Here is a 15,344-nt window from a genome sequence, read left to right as displayed (position 1 = left end):
TGGTTACACTTCTCACTGTCTCAGGCAGCAGGCTCTGGAGACAGACGCCTGGTACACTTCTCACTGTCTCAGGCAGCAGGCTCTGGAGACAGACGGCCGTGGTACACTCTCACTGTCTCAGGCAGCAGGCTCTGGAGCTCGAGACAGAGGCCTGGTACACTTCTCACTGTCTCAGGCAGCAGCTCTGAGCAGACAGACGGCCCTGGTACACTTCTCACTGTCTCAGGCAGCAGGCTCTGGAGACAGACGGCCTGGTACACTTCTCACTGTCTCAGGCAGCAGGCTCTGGAGACAGACGGCCCTGGTACACTTCTCACTGTCTCAGCAGCAGGCTCTGGAGACAGACGGCCTGGTACACTTCTCACTGTCTCAGGCAGCAGGCTTGGAGACAGACGGCCCTGGTACACTTCTCACTGTCTCAGGCAGCAGGCTCTGGAGACAGACGGCCGTGGTACACTCTCCACTGTCTCAGGCAGCAGGCTCTGGAGACAGAGGCCGTGGTACACTTCTCACTGTCTCAGGCAGCAGGCTCTGAGAACAGACGGCCCCTGGACACTTCTCACTGTCTCAGGCAGCAGGCTCTGGAGACAGACGGCCCTGGTACACTTCTCACTGTCTCAGGCAGCAGGCTCTGGAGACAGACGGCCCTGGTACACTTCTCACTGTCTCAGGCAGCAGGCTCTGGAGACAGACGGCCCTGGTACACTTCTCACTGTCTCAGGCAGCAGGCTCTGAGACAGACGGCCTGGTACACTTCTCACTGTCTCAGCAGCAGGCTCTGGAGACAGACGGCCCTGGTACACTTCCACTGTCTCAGGCAGCAGGCCTTGAGACAGACGGCCCTGGTACACTTCTCACTGTCTCAGGCAGCAGCTCGAGACAGAGGCCGTGGTACACTTCTCACTGTCTCAGGCAGGAGGCTCTGGAGACAGACGGCCCTGGTACACTTCTCACTGTCTCAGCAGCAGGCTCGGAGACAGACGCCCTCTTACACTTCTCACTGTCTCAGGCAGCAGCTCGGAGACAGACGGCCCTGGTACACTTCTCACTGTCTCAGGCAGCAGGCTCTGGAGACAAACGGCCGTGGTACACTTCTCACTGTCTCAGGCAGCAGGCTCTGGAGACAGACGGCCGTGGTACACTTCTCACTGTCTCAGGCAGCAGACTCTGTGAGACAGACGGCCGTGGTACACTTCTCACTGTCTCAAGCAGCAGCTCTGGAGACAGACGGCCTGGTACACTTCTCACTGTCTCAGGCAGCAGGCTCTGGAGACAGACGGCCCTGTACACTTCTCACCCTGCTATGAACACTCCATTTCACTACGCATATTTTATCGCCTTTTCAAATATGGTACCTGATGTTGTTCTATTAATTCTTTATGTGCATGGTAGGAAGATGGAGGGTGTCTTTTGTGTGTTCTGTGTAGTCCAGCCTAACTATTCCCCTAACCCCTACCCCTAGGGTTAGGGGAATGGATCATGGAACATTGAAGGGGCCAATGTCACTGAAGGATCATTGGAACATTTAAATGTGTTTCAGACCAAGCAATGTGCCGATAGTTAAGGTTCAAGCATGTTTAGTCTGTGTGGCCCCTACCCAAGTCATGTACAGTCAGGTCCAAAATTATTGGCATGCTTGATAAAGATCAGCAAAATAACTGTATAAAATAAATAATACAAATACTCAGCTAACAAACATGGGGAAATTATATGATTTTATACTAATACAATTGTTCAGAGAAAAAATTATTATTTTAACAAGTAATACTTTTTTTCTTGATAAATGGCATTGGCACTTGGATTTGGTCAGATGAAATGAAATGTATGTTCTAGTCTGTTCTAGTTTATGTGGGCTTCACCCAAGTCATGTCTTATCAGTCCTGTGGTAAGACTCATCAGTTAACTGGACCTTCTACTGCTGCAGCCCTATCACAGCCTAAACACAGGACCCATTTAGAGCTGCCTTGTCTTTCTTTGTGTGTGTGTGTGTGTGTGTTTGTGTGTGTGTGTGTGTGTGTGTGTTGTGTGTGTGTGTGTGTGTGGGAGAGAAAAATAAGAGAGGAGAAAAGGGTGGGGAGAGAAACAAAACAGAGCGAAAGAGACCACCTGGCCTGGAGATTAGCTTTCTGAGAACAACAGGCGGTTACTGTGTATCTTTCACTAAACCTTCTGTGCATGACTGAATGCTTATTGTTACCCTATGAATATTGTTATAGCCAGTCCACATACACCTGGGATGTCATGTGGAAAAAGGTAGCTGAGGTTTTAGCATAAGCATAACCACAGAGATTTAGGACCAGATTACGCTAACCCCAATTTAACCTAAACCATTTAGAGGGTTGAATGAATAACTGACCCTGTGTAAGTGGTTATAGCTGCAACTTCAAATTCTCATACAACAATGATGAATGTTGACACTGCCATATATGCTGCTCTCAGGTTAGTTCCACCAGACCACCCAACAGCAGCATCTGGTTCAACCAGCCTGACACTCTGTCTCTCTCTGGGATCCTCGTAGCTCGTTGGACTCGTCCAAGAATCAATTAGCCTTTTTTCTGTTTTGGAACTGGAACTCTGCCTTTATGCAAATGAACCCAGAGCATCATTCTTCTAATGTGTCACATACCAGGAAGTGGAATTGAGGCAGGCAGCCTCTGCAGAGCGAGAGACACACTCCTTCTGCCAACTCAGACTGACCCGGCATCTCACGTAAAAGGTAGAGACCTGCGGCAAGGAGACTCAGAACAGTCACGACAACCCCATTGACCCCTGGGAAACGTGGTTTAACATTGCTGCATGGATGTTTGAGACAAGTTCAGTGATTGCAGACAACCTCTTAATTGTCATTGACACAGACTGTGTGCAATCAGCTCAGTGATTCCTGAAAGCTGTGTCTGTGTGTGTGTGTGTGTGTGTGTGTGTGTGTGTGTGTGTGTGTGTGTGTGTGTGTGTGTGTGTGTGTGCGCGTGTGTGTGTCCTCGTGTAGGTCTCACTGGTTCAGTGGACAAGGTAAAATATCAGATCATATATACAGTTTGGCCTGGATTATCATGTGTATGACGTAGATATGGTTGAAATAGGACTTGGCGATAAATAAATACTAGGCACGTTTTCCCTAACCAAAGGCATCCTTGTCCTATATCAGATCCAACAGTGTGTCTGGGACTTTGGGTCCTTTGTCAGGGCTGTTCGTACGTATCCTACTGCTGGTCTGATTTGATCCAATTTATTCAATTTCAGTATGCTCACCGGTTGTGAATGCTTGGGTACACTTAGTGATGGATTAAACATTGTTTCTGTCCTGTAAAGGGGTKCTGAAATAATCATGTGGTTACAAAAAGTTACATGTACCTGTTGATGGAGGTAACAGCAGGCTAGAACCGGAGATAGAATGTAACCCTACTAGCAACAATCATTTGGTGCTTGCCTGCACACATTATTGTATCTGTTCTCTAATATCTTAATCTAACTTTTGGGTGACAACACTTCCAAAACATAATTTGATCCTTATTACTGTCCCATTTGGATTCTTGGAATGTTTGGTGTAKATTGAAAGCTGTATCTTTGAGTAGAATCTTTGATGAAAATCCAAACAGTTCGATTCAACTTGATTTGATTCAAGGACATGATGCTTATATAAGGTCCATTTCGATAGTTGTGGCCTCCTCCCTTTATATCTTCATTGTCGTCCCCTGATATGGAAACATGCCATAGGGGAGAGTATGGTGGATGCCTATTGGAAAGTTACTGTTGCTGTGGAAGTTTACCTGCTCAGCTATTTCACATCAGTGCAGATGATGAGGTAAAGGAAACAGACTATCACTTTGAGATCTCATTCTCTGTATTCCACTTGTATAGACAGTAGAGGGCGCTACACGCCTGTTTGACATATTGTCATTGAAAACACCCTCTAAAAAATGACATCATTGCTTCATTACTTTCATGCCGTTTTATTTGAGCGTTTGATAGCTGTATGAGTCATTGACCCTACCTGATTTCACATGAATTTAGATGCTATCTTGTTGAATATTTTGGGAGTTGGATTGATTAGAATGTAATTGAAAGTTAATTTAATAAGGCAATGGGACTTAATCATAGAGCAACTGCCACTAAAAGTGTTATTAGATGTGATAAAATATAAACAATGTTGAAGCGAAGCTTACATGATCTCTGAAAGTGAGTACAGATACCTACTCTTGTAGTTTGCAAAGAAGTCACGTCCACCCCCCCTCTCTCTCCTTTCTCTCTCTCCACTCTCCCTCTCCCCCACTCCTCTGTCCTGATCGGTTTTCACTAAAGATAATTGGAGGCAACATTTGATATGCCCAATGTCATGGACAAGAATGAGGTTTCACCAGGCTCATCTGCTGCGACCATGAAAAAGAAGGCGGCAGGCAGTAGCGGATGTAGCCACATCAGCGCGCCCAAAGCTGCCACGTCCAATTGTACGAGAAGCAAAAGCAGCAATTGTGTTGACTCTGCCCCCGCTGCTGCTGCCAGCCAGAGCGCCCCGAATGTGAAGCAGCCCGGCGAGGCCAGTAACGCTGTCATAGACGAGGCGGAGGACGGTGAGGACGAGTCCAAGTTTCAGTATCCGCGACTGCGCCGAACCGGGGGGAGCGGCAGTGGCGGTGGTGGTGGAGGCGGAGGCGGTAGTATCAGGATGAAGAACTTTACGCCAGGAGGGGGAGCCGCGGCCACGGCTACCAGAAAGAACTCCACCAACAACGAGCCCACCCTACTGCAAACAGAGGGTGCGCCTGCTGCTACTAAGCCCACTGTAACATCCAAAGCGACTGATACCACAACCTGTCCGGGAGATGCTGCTGGGCGCTGCGAGACCAACAGAGCGGCAGGGGCAGAGGCGTATGGAGCAGCGGTCGCAGTAGAGGTTTTAAACGCGGCAGCAGGTGATGCTTGTAACAACAGCACCGCTCCAATTTCAAGAATGAAATGCAACAAAAACGGAGAATGCAGGAGGGACTCCGGCACCGGGAGCCTGCGCTCGATCATCTCCAACAAGACTGCCGGGGCGGGGAGGGCCGAGGACGCGTCCCTTAGGCGTGGTGCCTGTAACTCAGCCAGGGCCAGCATGGATGGCTCCGCGACAGGCTCCATGACGCAGGGCCAGGGGGAAGGTAGCGCAAACCCCGGCGTCACCCCTGTTTCCACCGGCGTCCCCGAGAAAAAGGACTCCAGGGTGTCCTTCTCCAACGCGCCAAGCAGGAAAGCCTCCTCATCGCTGCACGGCTCGACCCAGACCCAGACGACCCAGCAGCCTAGAAACTCTGTCACCTTCCAGAAGCCGGAGGATGGACCCCAGATCCAGGCCGAGGATGCCGAGGCTGACGGAAGCACCTTCATGCAACGACAATTCAGTGCCATGCTGCAACCTGGAGTTAACAAATTCTCCTTACGCATGTATGGGAGTCAAAAGGCGGTGGAGAGGGAGCAAGAGCGGGTTAAATCAGCGGGCAATTGGATTATCCACCCCTACAGTGATTTCAGGTAAGAGTTATGCTATGTATGTATGTATGTGCATGTTGGCAATGTCATGGAGGGCCTAGGTTTGGCCCCATAGCACCATCAACAAGTTATACTGAGAATCCAGGAGCCCAGCAGTAGAACGCTATAGTCATTGTACTTTGTGTAACACATCCATTGTCATTAGTTATTATAAAATATACATTTACCCCTTTTGTTCCAACTGTTCTGGCTGGTATTTTAGCCAATACATGTATATCACATTTTAATGAATGAAGCCCATCTATGCAGTGATTTTCATTAAACAATGGGCCATTGACAAAGCAGGTTTTTTTAGAAATGCTTTTTAGATGATTTCAAAGACAACCTGTGCGCAAAGCTCTCTGCATAGGCTTTATGAATAACGATGATATCGTGCCCTTTCAAGGTTGTAAACACTAGCTAGTCTGTTGAATATCCTGGATACCCAACCAAGCCTCGCGTTTGTTTCAATTCGTCAACTCATTCGCATCGATCGCATTCAGAACAATAGGCGAATCTTGGCCCACAATCATTACATTCCGCAAATTACTAGGCTATTTACCGTGGGGCTAGATTAAAGATGATTTGTGTTTGTTTCGAGTCGAGGTTAGCGTAGTAGCCTATGGCTGTCGGCCAGATCCTTGGCTGATAGGATTGCCGGGTGTGTGATGCACTCAGTAATTGAATGTCACCTTGAGCCAAGTGTGCTAAAACCTCAAGCATGCTCATTCGAGACATATCCGCTTCTATCACTCTGACTCCCCGGATCATGCATTTTAATGAGGGGTTTGCTTTGCCCGTTCATCACGGGTTTATCAGCGATAAGGCTAATTGACTTCTCACGCCTTTTGACACAATATAGGGCTTCTCTCGCGTTTGAGAGGGTCATGATGATTATGAAATGCTTTATTTTCGTGAATTGGGCCCTGTCTCTGAGTGATATGCCATTGTTTACATGGTCGTGAAATTGCATCTTTGCGTCACTGGATTTCTTGATAGACACATGGGCGCTACCTTCCCTCTTTCAGCACCACTCGTCACAAGTGGACAGCTCCCGCCTAACCGAAAGTGGAGCCGGCAGAATGATAAACTCTGTAGCTAGCCTACTTTCGATTCACAAATCACACCTCGTGCTGTTTCGGCTCAGCTCATCTTAACGAATGGAATCAAATAAGGTTGACTCAGTACAAGACATATAATACTAGGGCCTAGGAGACCTGGGCGCAAAGTAACAATTTCAGTATTTTGCTTATTTATGAAATTATTATTTGAGTTTGTTTATACAAACAACATACATATCTCAGCTACCATTACACACTGTGACCTGACTACGTTTCTAGGACATACCAGACGTTTATAATTCAACCCGAGAGTGGTGGAAGGTAACATTTTACAATTAACCCCGTAGGCGGTTGTCTTCAATGGTAAACATTTGGGGTAATTTAAACATGTTCGGATGTTAAATTGATATTTGGATATAAATACACAAAATTTACACTTTTTTCATAATTTCATCAAGTCATATTGACTAAAAACGGAGTAGCCATGTTTTAGAGCGATTCTCTTAGTTGTACTGGCAAACTTGATGTAAATAAGTGCTATTTTATATCATTATTTAAATGTCTTTAAATAGCATATAAAATACCATTGAATTTTAGGTAAGGGGTTAATTGTAACAAATGTTACAATGTACCCCCATTACAAATCTGAGTGTAATACCGAGTATTGTGACAAAATACAACAATAATTATTGTCATGAACTATACCAATCAAAATACCTATTCTAACTGATAAAAAATGAWATGATTAGATACATGGGGAATGTTTCACAGGTCAATGATCAAAAAAGGGAGGTGGCAAGAATATTTAGAATTTGTCCTGTCAATATATWTTTTTTTAATGTATGGATTTAAGCAACATTTCCTAGGCATGTAGATACACTAACCAATTATTAGCACATTAAATAACACTTTTCTAAGGGGCTTCTAATCTGAGTTATTTAGTTGTTACTTTGTGCCCTGTGTTGCTTTGTGCCATGGTCTCCCCTATCCAATAACTCTGAGTGTACAAACATTAAGAACACCTGCTCTTTCCATGACAGACTGGCCAGGTGAATCCAGGTGTAAGCTATGATCCCTTATTGATGCCACTTGTTAAATCCACTTCAATCAGTGGTGATGAAGGGAAGGAGACAGGTTAAAGAAGGATTTTTAAGCCTTGAGACAATTGAGACATGGATTGTGTATGTGTGCCATTCAGAGAGTGAATGGGAAAGACAAAACATTTAAGAGCTTTTAAACAGGGTATGGTAGTAGGTGCCAGGCGCATCGGTTTGTGTCAAGAACTGCAACGCTGCTGGARTTTTCACGCTCAACAGTTTCCCATGTATTTCAAGAATGGTCCACCACCCAAAGGACATCCAGCCAGCTTGACACAACTGTGGGAATATTTGGTATACTCAGTGTATGTAATTTGAGCATATAGTTTTCAGGAGAGTTATGCAACACAAGAAATACAAGTCTCATAGGAGTTGGCATGCCATAGTTTTCACAAATAGCATGACTAACAGGGTTTATTCACACCTTGTTGCTTCAGTCGCAGTGTAATGACTCAGCGTTGCACCTGCAGTAAGCCCTCTCTGACTGTGTGGACCTGAACACTCACTAGCCTACCTCTCCCCTCTGCCTCTGCCACTACCTCTACCTCCCCCCTCTACCTCTACCTCTCCCCTCTCCGCCCCTCTACCTCCCCTTAGCCTCCTCCCCTCTACCTCTACCTCCCTCCTCTACCCTACTCCTCCCTCACCTCACCCTCCCCCCTTCTACCTCTACCTCTCCCCCTCTGCTCTACCTCTACCTCCCCCCTTACCTCTCTTCCCCCCTTCTACCTCTTACCTCAACTCTCCCCTCACCTCCCCCCTCTACCGTCTACCTCTCCTTCCCTCTCCCTCTACCTCTACCTCCCCCTACCTCACCTCTTACTCTACTCTCGCACTCTGCGCCTCTACCTCTCCCGTCTACCTCTCCCCTCTACCTCTACCGCTCCCCTTTACCTCTCCCCTCTACCTCTCCCCTCTACCGCTCCCCTCTGCCTCTACCTCTACCTCTCCCCTCTATCTCTACCTCTACTTCTGACTGTCATCAGCAGCACCCAACCGTTTAACCTGCTCTTTACACCTCAGCTAAATGGATTTTATGTACTGCCAATTGAGAAATCATTTGACTAAACTAAATAAAAAGAAGAAGAAAAGGTACTATGAAACAAAGATACATTATATAAAGAATGATAATAAAAAGCTTTGGAGGACCTTAAATACAATTTTGGGCAAAAATAAGATGGTTCAATTCACACAATTTTTTATTCTGTAAAGTGAGTGTGGAAGAGGTGAAAAACGATTGTTGTCTATCAACAATGACAAGCCACCTGCGTCTGACAACTTGGATGGACAATGTCTCAGGATGATAGAGGACTACAGTGCTTTCAGAAAGAATTCACATCCCTTGACTTTTCCCACATTTCATTGTGTTACAGCCTACATTTAAAATGGATTAAATTGAGATTTATGGTCACTGACCTACAAACAATACCCTGTAATGTCAAAGTGGAATGATGTTTTTCGAAATTTTTGCAAATGAATTAAACGTGGAAAGCTGAAATGTCTTGAGTCCATATGTCACGATCGTGTGGAAGAGATTCGGACCAAAACGCAGCATGAGGAAAATAAGCCATCTTCTTTTATTAAATGAACGAAGATGAACATGAAACGAAACACTATACAAACTAACAAAACGACCGTGAAGCTACAAACGTTGTGCACATACATACAGGCTACAAACGTTCTACATAGACAACTACCCACAAAAGCCTACTYCCTATGGCTACCTTAAATATGGCTCCCAATCAGAGACAGATGAATGACAGCTGTCTCTGATTGAGACCCAATCTAGGCAGCCATAGACATAACTAGACAACCTCACAATTATCTATCCCATCCACAATACAACACCCATAGACTAAACAAAACACACACAACATACAATGCCCACCCCAACTCACGCCCTGACCAACTAAACATAATCAAAATAACATAAAAATAGGTCAGGAACGTGACACCATAACTATTCAACCCCTTTGTTGTGGCAAGCCTAAATACGTTCAGGAGTAAAAATGTGCTTAACAAYTCACATAATAAGTTGCATGGACTGTGTGCAATAATAGTGTTTAACATGATTTTTGAATGAGTGCCTCAGTGCTTGTAAGTAAGTATTTCACTGTAAAGTCTACTATACCTGTTGTATTCGGCGCAAGTGACAAATAAAATTTGATTTGGTTTGATCTCTCTATCCTCAGTCTACCCTCAGAGCTACCTCATCTCTGTATCCTCAGTCCCTCAGTCGAGCTACCTCAACTCTGTATCCTCAGTCCCTCAGTCAAGCTCAACCTCATCTTCTGTATCATCAGTCCTCATTCAAGCTACCTCATCTCTGTATCCTCCAGTCCCTCAGTCGAGCTATCCTCATCTCTGTATCCTCATCCCTCCAGTCAAGCTACCTCATCTCTGTATCCCAGTCCCCTCAGTCAGCTACCTCATCTCTGTTATCCTCAGTCCCTCAGTCAAGCTACCTCATCCTCTGTATCCTCGACAGTCCCTCAGTCAAGACTACCTCATCTCTGTATCTCAGTCCCTCAGTCAAGCTACCTCATCTCTGTATCCTCAGCCCTCAGTCGAGCAGTGAAATTTAAAACTCCAAGAAAAGGAATTTTCAATGCCCCGCAAAGAAGGGCACCTATGGTTAGATGGTAAAAAAGCAGATATTGAATATCTCTTTGAGCATGGTGAAGTTATTAATTAACCTTGAGTGTGTCCATACACCCAGTCATACAAAGATACATGTATCCTTCCTAACTCAGTTACCGGAGAGGAAGGAAACCGCTCAGTTTCACCATGAGCCAATGGTGACTTTAAAAACAGTTACAGAGTTCTAAATGGCTGTGGATCAACAACATTGTAGGTACTCCACAATACTAACCTAATTGACAGAGTGAAAAGAAGGAAGCCTGTACAGAATAACGTATTACAAAACACGCATCCTATGCAACAAGGTACTAAGATCAATACTTCAAAAATGTGGCAAATCATTAACTTTTTGTCCTGAATACAACAATGTTATGTTTGGCGCAACACATTTCTGAGTACCCCTCCCACATTTTTAAGCTTCATGGTGGCTGACACACATTATGGATATGCTTTCCAATCATTAAGGACTGGGAAGTCTTTCCAGGATAAAAAATAAATGGAATGGAGCTATGCACAGGAAAAATCCTAGATGAAAACCTAGTTCAGTCTGCTTTCCACTAGACGCTGGGAGATGAATTCGCCTTTCAGCAGGAAATTACCTATAACACAAGGCAAATATACACTGGAGTTGCTTACAGAGAAGATAGTAAATGTTCCCGAGTGCCGAGTTACACGTTTTGATTTAAATCTGCTTGAAAATCTATGTTCAACAAAACTTGAATATGCGCTCTGGCTATCCTGCTACACAAATGCGTATAACACCAACCCTAATGTGTACCAGATCAGCCTTCTCTCGTATAGATCATCTTTGTCTCTGAACAGCAGACGCACATTCGACACTCTCACTGCACTGATGCCATCAATACTTAGCTTACACATCTGCAAGTGTGCACAACTCTGAACTTTACCCAGAAGAGATCCACAGCAGCGTAGCCAATCTCTTGCCAAAGTGATTCATAGCCACCAATAGTCGCATCCAAGTCTGACTAGTCGAGAAAGCGTTTACATACACTAGGTTGGATCATTCAACTAACCTCACCTTTTTCCACACCACAACCAACCAAGACTCTCTCTCTGGTTTAACTACTAGTTGGCCATGTCCGGTTAGTCACATCTACGTCTCGTGCGACTGTACACAAACATCTCTAAAATTCTTCCAACAAGTGTCTATCAAACAGACTTATTTATCCCTCTATTAATCTCACTGTATCCACCCCGATATTCCAGTGAGCGTCAAGAAGCTTTACATACACTAAGATACTAATCGATGCGCTTTTCTAGAACAGCTTAGGAAAATTCAGAAGAATATAACCGTCCAGGTGCTCTAACTAGAAGCCTTCTGAGTAGGCTTTACCACAGCAGTGACATCCCCATCTTGAGTCCAATTGAGGTGTACTTGTGGACTGCGACTTCTTCAACGGAGTCCCTACCTTCCAAAGACTCAAGTACCTCTTTGCCTTGACATCATGGGAAAATCAAAGAAAATCAGTCAAAGAGACCTGAATTTTTTGTTAAAAAATTTGTAGACCCTCCACAAAATCCCTTGTTCATCCTTGGGTGAGCAATTTCTCTATTATTTACGCCGAAGGTACCACGTTCATCTGTGATTACAGAACAATATGTTACGCAAGTATAACACCATGGAACGCACCGCATGCCGTTGATGCCACCGCCCAGGAAAGCGAGACCGTTCGTCTCGTAGAGATGAATGTACTTGGTTGAGAAAAGTGCAAATCAATCCGCAGAAAACATCAAAGGACCCTGTGAAGATTGTGGAGCGAAACTATACAAAAGCATCTTATATCCAAAGTAAAACGAGTGCCTACATTCAATCTAATTCTCGCGGAGTTTAACAGACATCTATAACGGGCGCGCCACTACGCCGAATCACCGCTGAAGTATATAACAGCTCCCTGTCTGATTACGGTAACTCCTGATGTCATCCATTAACCTGAAAGGTTGGCTCAGCAAGAGGACCGAAAGACCACTGCTTCATAAACCGCCATAAAAAAGCCAGACTCGATTTGCAACCGCAGCCATGCGGGACAATAGATCATCCTTTGGAGGAAATATCCTCCTTCTGGCTCTGATGAAACAACAAAATTAGAATGTTTGGCCTAATGCACCATCGTGTATGTTTGGAGGGAAAAAGGGAGGCTTGCAAGCGAAGAACACCACCCAACCGTGAAGCACCCGGGATGTGCGCAGCATCATGTTTGTGGTTGTGTCGCTTTGCTGCAGTCGACTTCACAAAATAGATGATCATCCTGAAGGAAAAATTTGGCTGGATATATCGGAAGCAACATCTCAAGACATCTACGTCCGGAAGTTAAACCTCTAGATTCGCATAAGGGTCCTTTCCAAATGGACAATGACCCCAGCCATAACTTCCAAAGTTGTGGCAAACGGCTCTAAGGACAACAGTACAGTCAAGTTATTTGGAGTGGGCCATCACCAAAGCAACAGTTGACCTCACCATTCCTATAGAAAAATTTTCGGTCAAGAACTGAAAAAGCGTGTGTGAGCAAGAAGGCCTACAAACCTGACTCAGTTACACCAGCTCTGTCAGTAGGAATGGACCAAAATTCACTCAACTTATTGTGGGAAGCTTGTGGAAGGCTTCCCGAAACGTTTTACCCAAGTAAAACAATTTAAAGGCAATGCTACCAAATACTAATTGAGTGTATGTAAACTTCTGACCCACTGGGAATGTGATGAAAGAAATAAAAGCTGAAATAAATCATTCTCTCTACAATTATTCTGACATTTCACATTCTTAAAATGAAGTGGTGATCCTAACTGACCTAAGACAGGACATTTTTACTAGGACTAAATGTCAGTAATTGTGAGTTTAAATGTATTTGGCTAAGGTGTATGTAAAATTCCAACTTCAACTGTATTGACTCAGGGGTGTGAATACTTATTTAAAATAAATATTTCTGTATTTAATTCTCAATATATTTGCTAAAATGTCTAAAAACATGTATTCACTTTGTCCTTGTGGGGTATTGTGTGTTGATGGGTAGGATTATACATTTTTAAAAATCATTTTGAATTCAGGCTGCAACACAACAAAATGTGGAATAAGTCAAAAGGTTTGAATACTTTCTGAAGGCACTGTATATTGCCACTCCTATTTGCCATCTTTACAATTTAAGCCTACAGGAAAGTGTGTGCCCTCAGGCCTGGAGGGAAGGAAAAGTCATTCTGCTACTCAAGAATATCAAAGCATCCCTTACTTGCTCAAACAGCTGACCAATCAGCCAGCTACCAATCCTTAGTAAACTTTTAGGAAAAATTGTGTTTGACCAGATACAATACTATTTCACAGTAAACAAATTATCAACTGACTATCAGCACTTACACAAATGACTGATGATTGGCTGAAATAAATTGATAATTAGAAAACTGTTGGAGCTGTTTTCTGTGGAGATTTTGACGTTATCGTCATAATTCAGTGGAGATTTTTAGTTATCGTCATAATTCAGGGGAGATTTTGAGTTATCGTCATAATTCAGTGGAGATTTTGACGTTATCGTCATAATTCAGTGGAGATTTTGACGTTATCGTCATAATCGTTATTCGTTATCGGAAAAATGAATGCGTTATGCCTTTACATCCCTGCTATAGCGTGGATCGAGCGTTCTGTCTAACAGAGCACAGAGGGTGTTTTTTTAATGGACGCCTCTCCAACATAATCCAGGTATAGTCGGGCATTCCTCAGGGCAGCTGTCTAGGCCCTTTACTGTTTTAAATCTTTACTAATGACCTGCCATTGGCACTGAGTACAGCCTATGTGTCTATGTATGCTGATGACTCCACACTATACATCAGCTACCACAGCAAGTGAAATCACTGCAACACTTAACAAAGAGCCCAGTCAGTTTTAGAGTGAGTGGCAAGTAATATGCATTGTATTTCAAATCAAATCAAATCAAGTTTATTTTATATAGCCCTTCGTACATCAGCTAATATCTCGAAGTGCTGTACAGAAACCCAGCCTAAAACCCCAAACAGCAAGCAATGCAGGTGTAGAAGCACGGGACAAATCATTCACTAAACCCTAAACCTCAACAAAATCTTGTAATGAATAATGTGGAAATTGAGCGGTGAGGAGACTAAACTGCTTGGAGTAACCCTGGATTGCAAACTGTCATGGTCAAAACATATTGATGCAATGGTAGCTAAGATGGGGAGAGGTCTGTCCTTAATAAATTAACAAGTTTTGTTTTACCTGGACTATTGCCCAGTCATACGGCCAAATGCCACAAAGAGACATAGGCAAATTACAGTTGGCCCAGGACAGAGCAGCACGGATGGCACTTAAATGTCCTCTGAGAGTTAACATCAATAACATGCATGTCGATCTCTCCTGGCTCAAAGTGGAGGAGAGATGGACTGCATCACTACTTGTATTTGTGAGGGGCATTGACATGTTAAATGCACCAAGCTGTCTGTTCAAACAACTAGCACACAGCTCAGACACCCATGCATACCCCACAAGACATGCCACCAGGGGTCTCTTCACAGTCCCCAAGTACAGAATGGACTCTGGAAACGCACAGTACTAAACAGAGCCATGACTACATGGGACTCTATTCCACATCAAGTAATTCATGCAAGCAGTAAAATCTGATTTGAAAAACTGATAACACCTTATGGAACGATGTGGACCGTGAGGACACACACAGGCACACACAGGCACACACAGGCACACACATAGGCCTATGTTTACTACAATAATAATAGGTTAATATTTTTTACTAAAACAATGATTTACAACAATCATACTCATTTTACTTCATCAATAGTAATTAGCTTAACATTATCCTTCACCCTGATCTATTATAGGTCTATGTAGTTTGTTTCCAGTCTCACCAGCCTTTGTTAGAAAGTCTCCACTGCCTTTCAGCTTCTCTCTCTGTTCTCTCTCACTCTGTTTTTGTCCTCTACTCCGCCCCTTTCCTCCTCCTCTCGATTCTCCCTTTCCTGCCTACACACACACACGCACACACACACACACACACACACACACACACAC

General features: G+C 44.3%; 1 protein-coding gene across 1 annotated transcript in view; it reads left to right on the top strand.

The window, feature by feature from the left end:
- The first annotated feature begins 3,986 nt into the window (after positions 1 to 3,986).
- The window catches only part of LOC111956444 (potassium/sodium hyperpolarization-activated cyclic nucleotide-gated channel 2-like), a 71,393-nt gene continuing 60,035 nt past the window's right edge, over positions 3,987 to 15,344 (top strand). Inside the window, exons 1-2 of the mRNA XM_070436583.1 lie at positions 3,987 to 5,508; positions 9,856 to 9,991. Coding sequence (XP_070292684.1) covers positions 4,322 to 5,508; positions 9,856 to 9,991 — 1,323 coding nt within the window. The 5' untranslated portion in view covers positions 3,987 to 4,321. The remainder of the gene's footprint in view (positions 5,509 to 9,855; positions 9,992 to 15,344) is intronic.

The sequence above is a fragment of the Salvelinus sp. IW2-2015 genome, linkage group LG32 (assembly GCF_002910315.2).
Source record: "Salvelinus sp. IW2-2015 linkage group LG32, ASM291031v2, whole genome shotgun sequence".
In the NCBI taxonomy this organism is placed as follows: Eukaryota; Metazoa; Chordata; class Actinopteri; order Salmoniformes; family Salmonidae; genus Salvelinus; species Salvelinus sp. IW2-2015.
The sequence above is the reverse complement of the archived record's forward strand: the minus strand, read 5'-3'. Positions and strand labels throughout refer to the sequence as shown.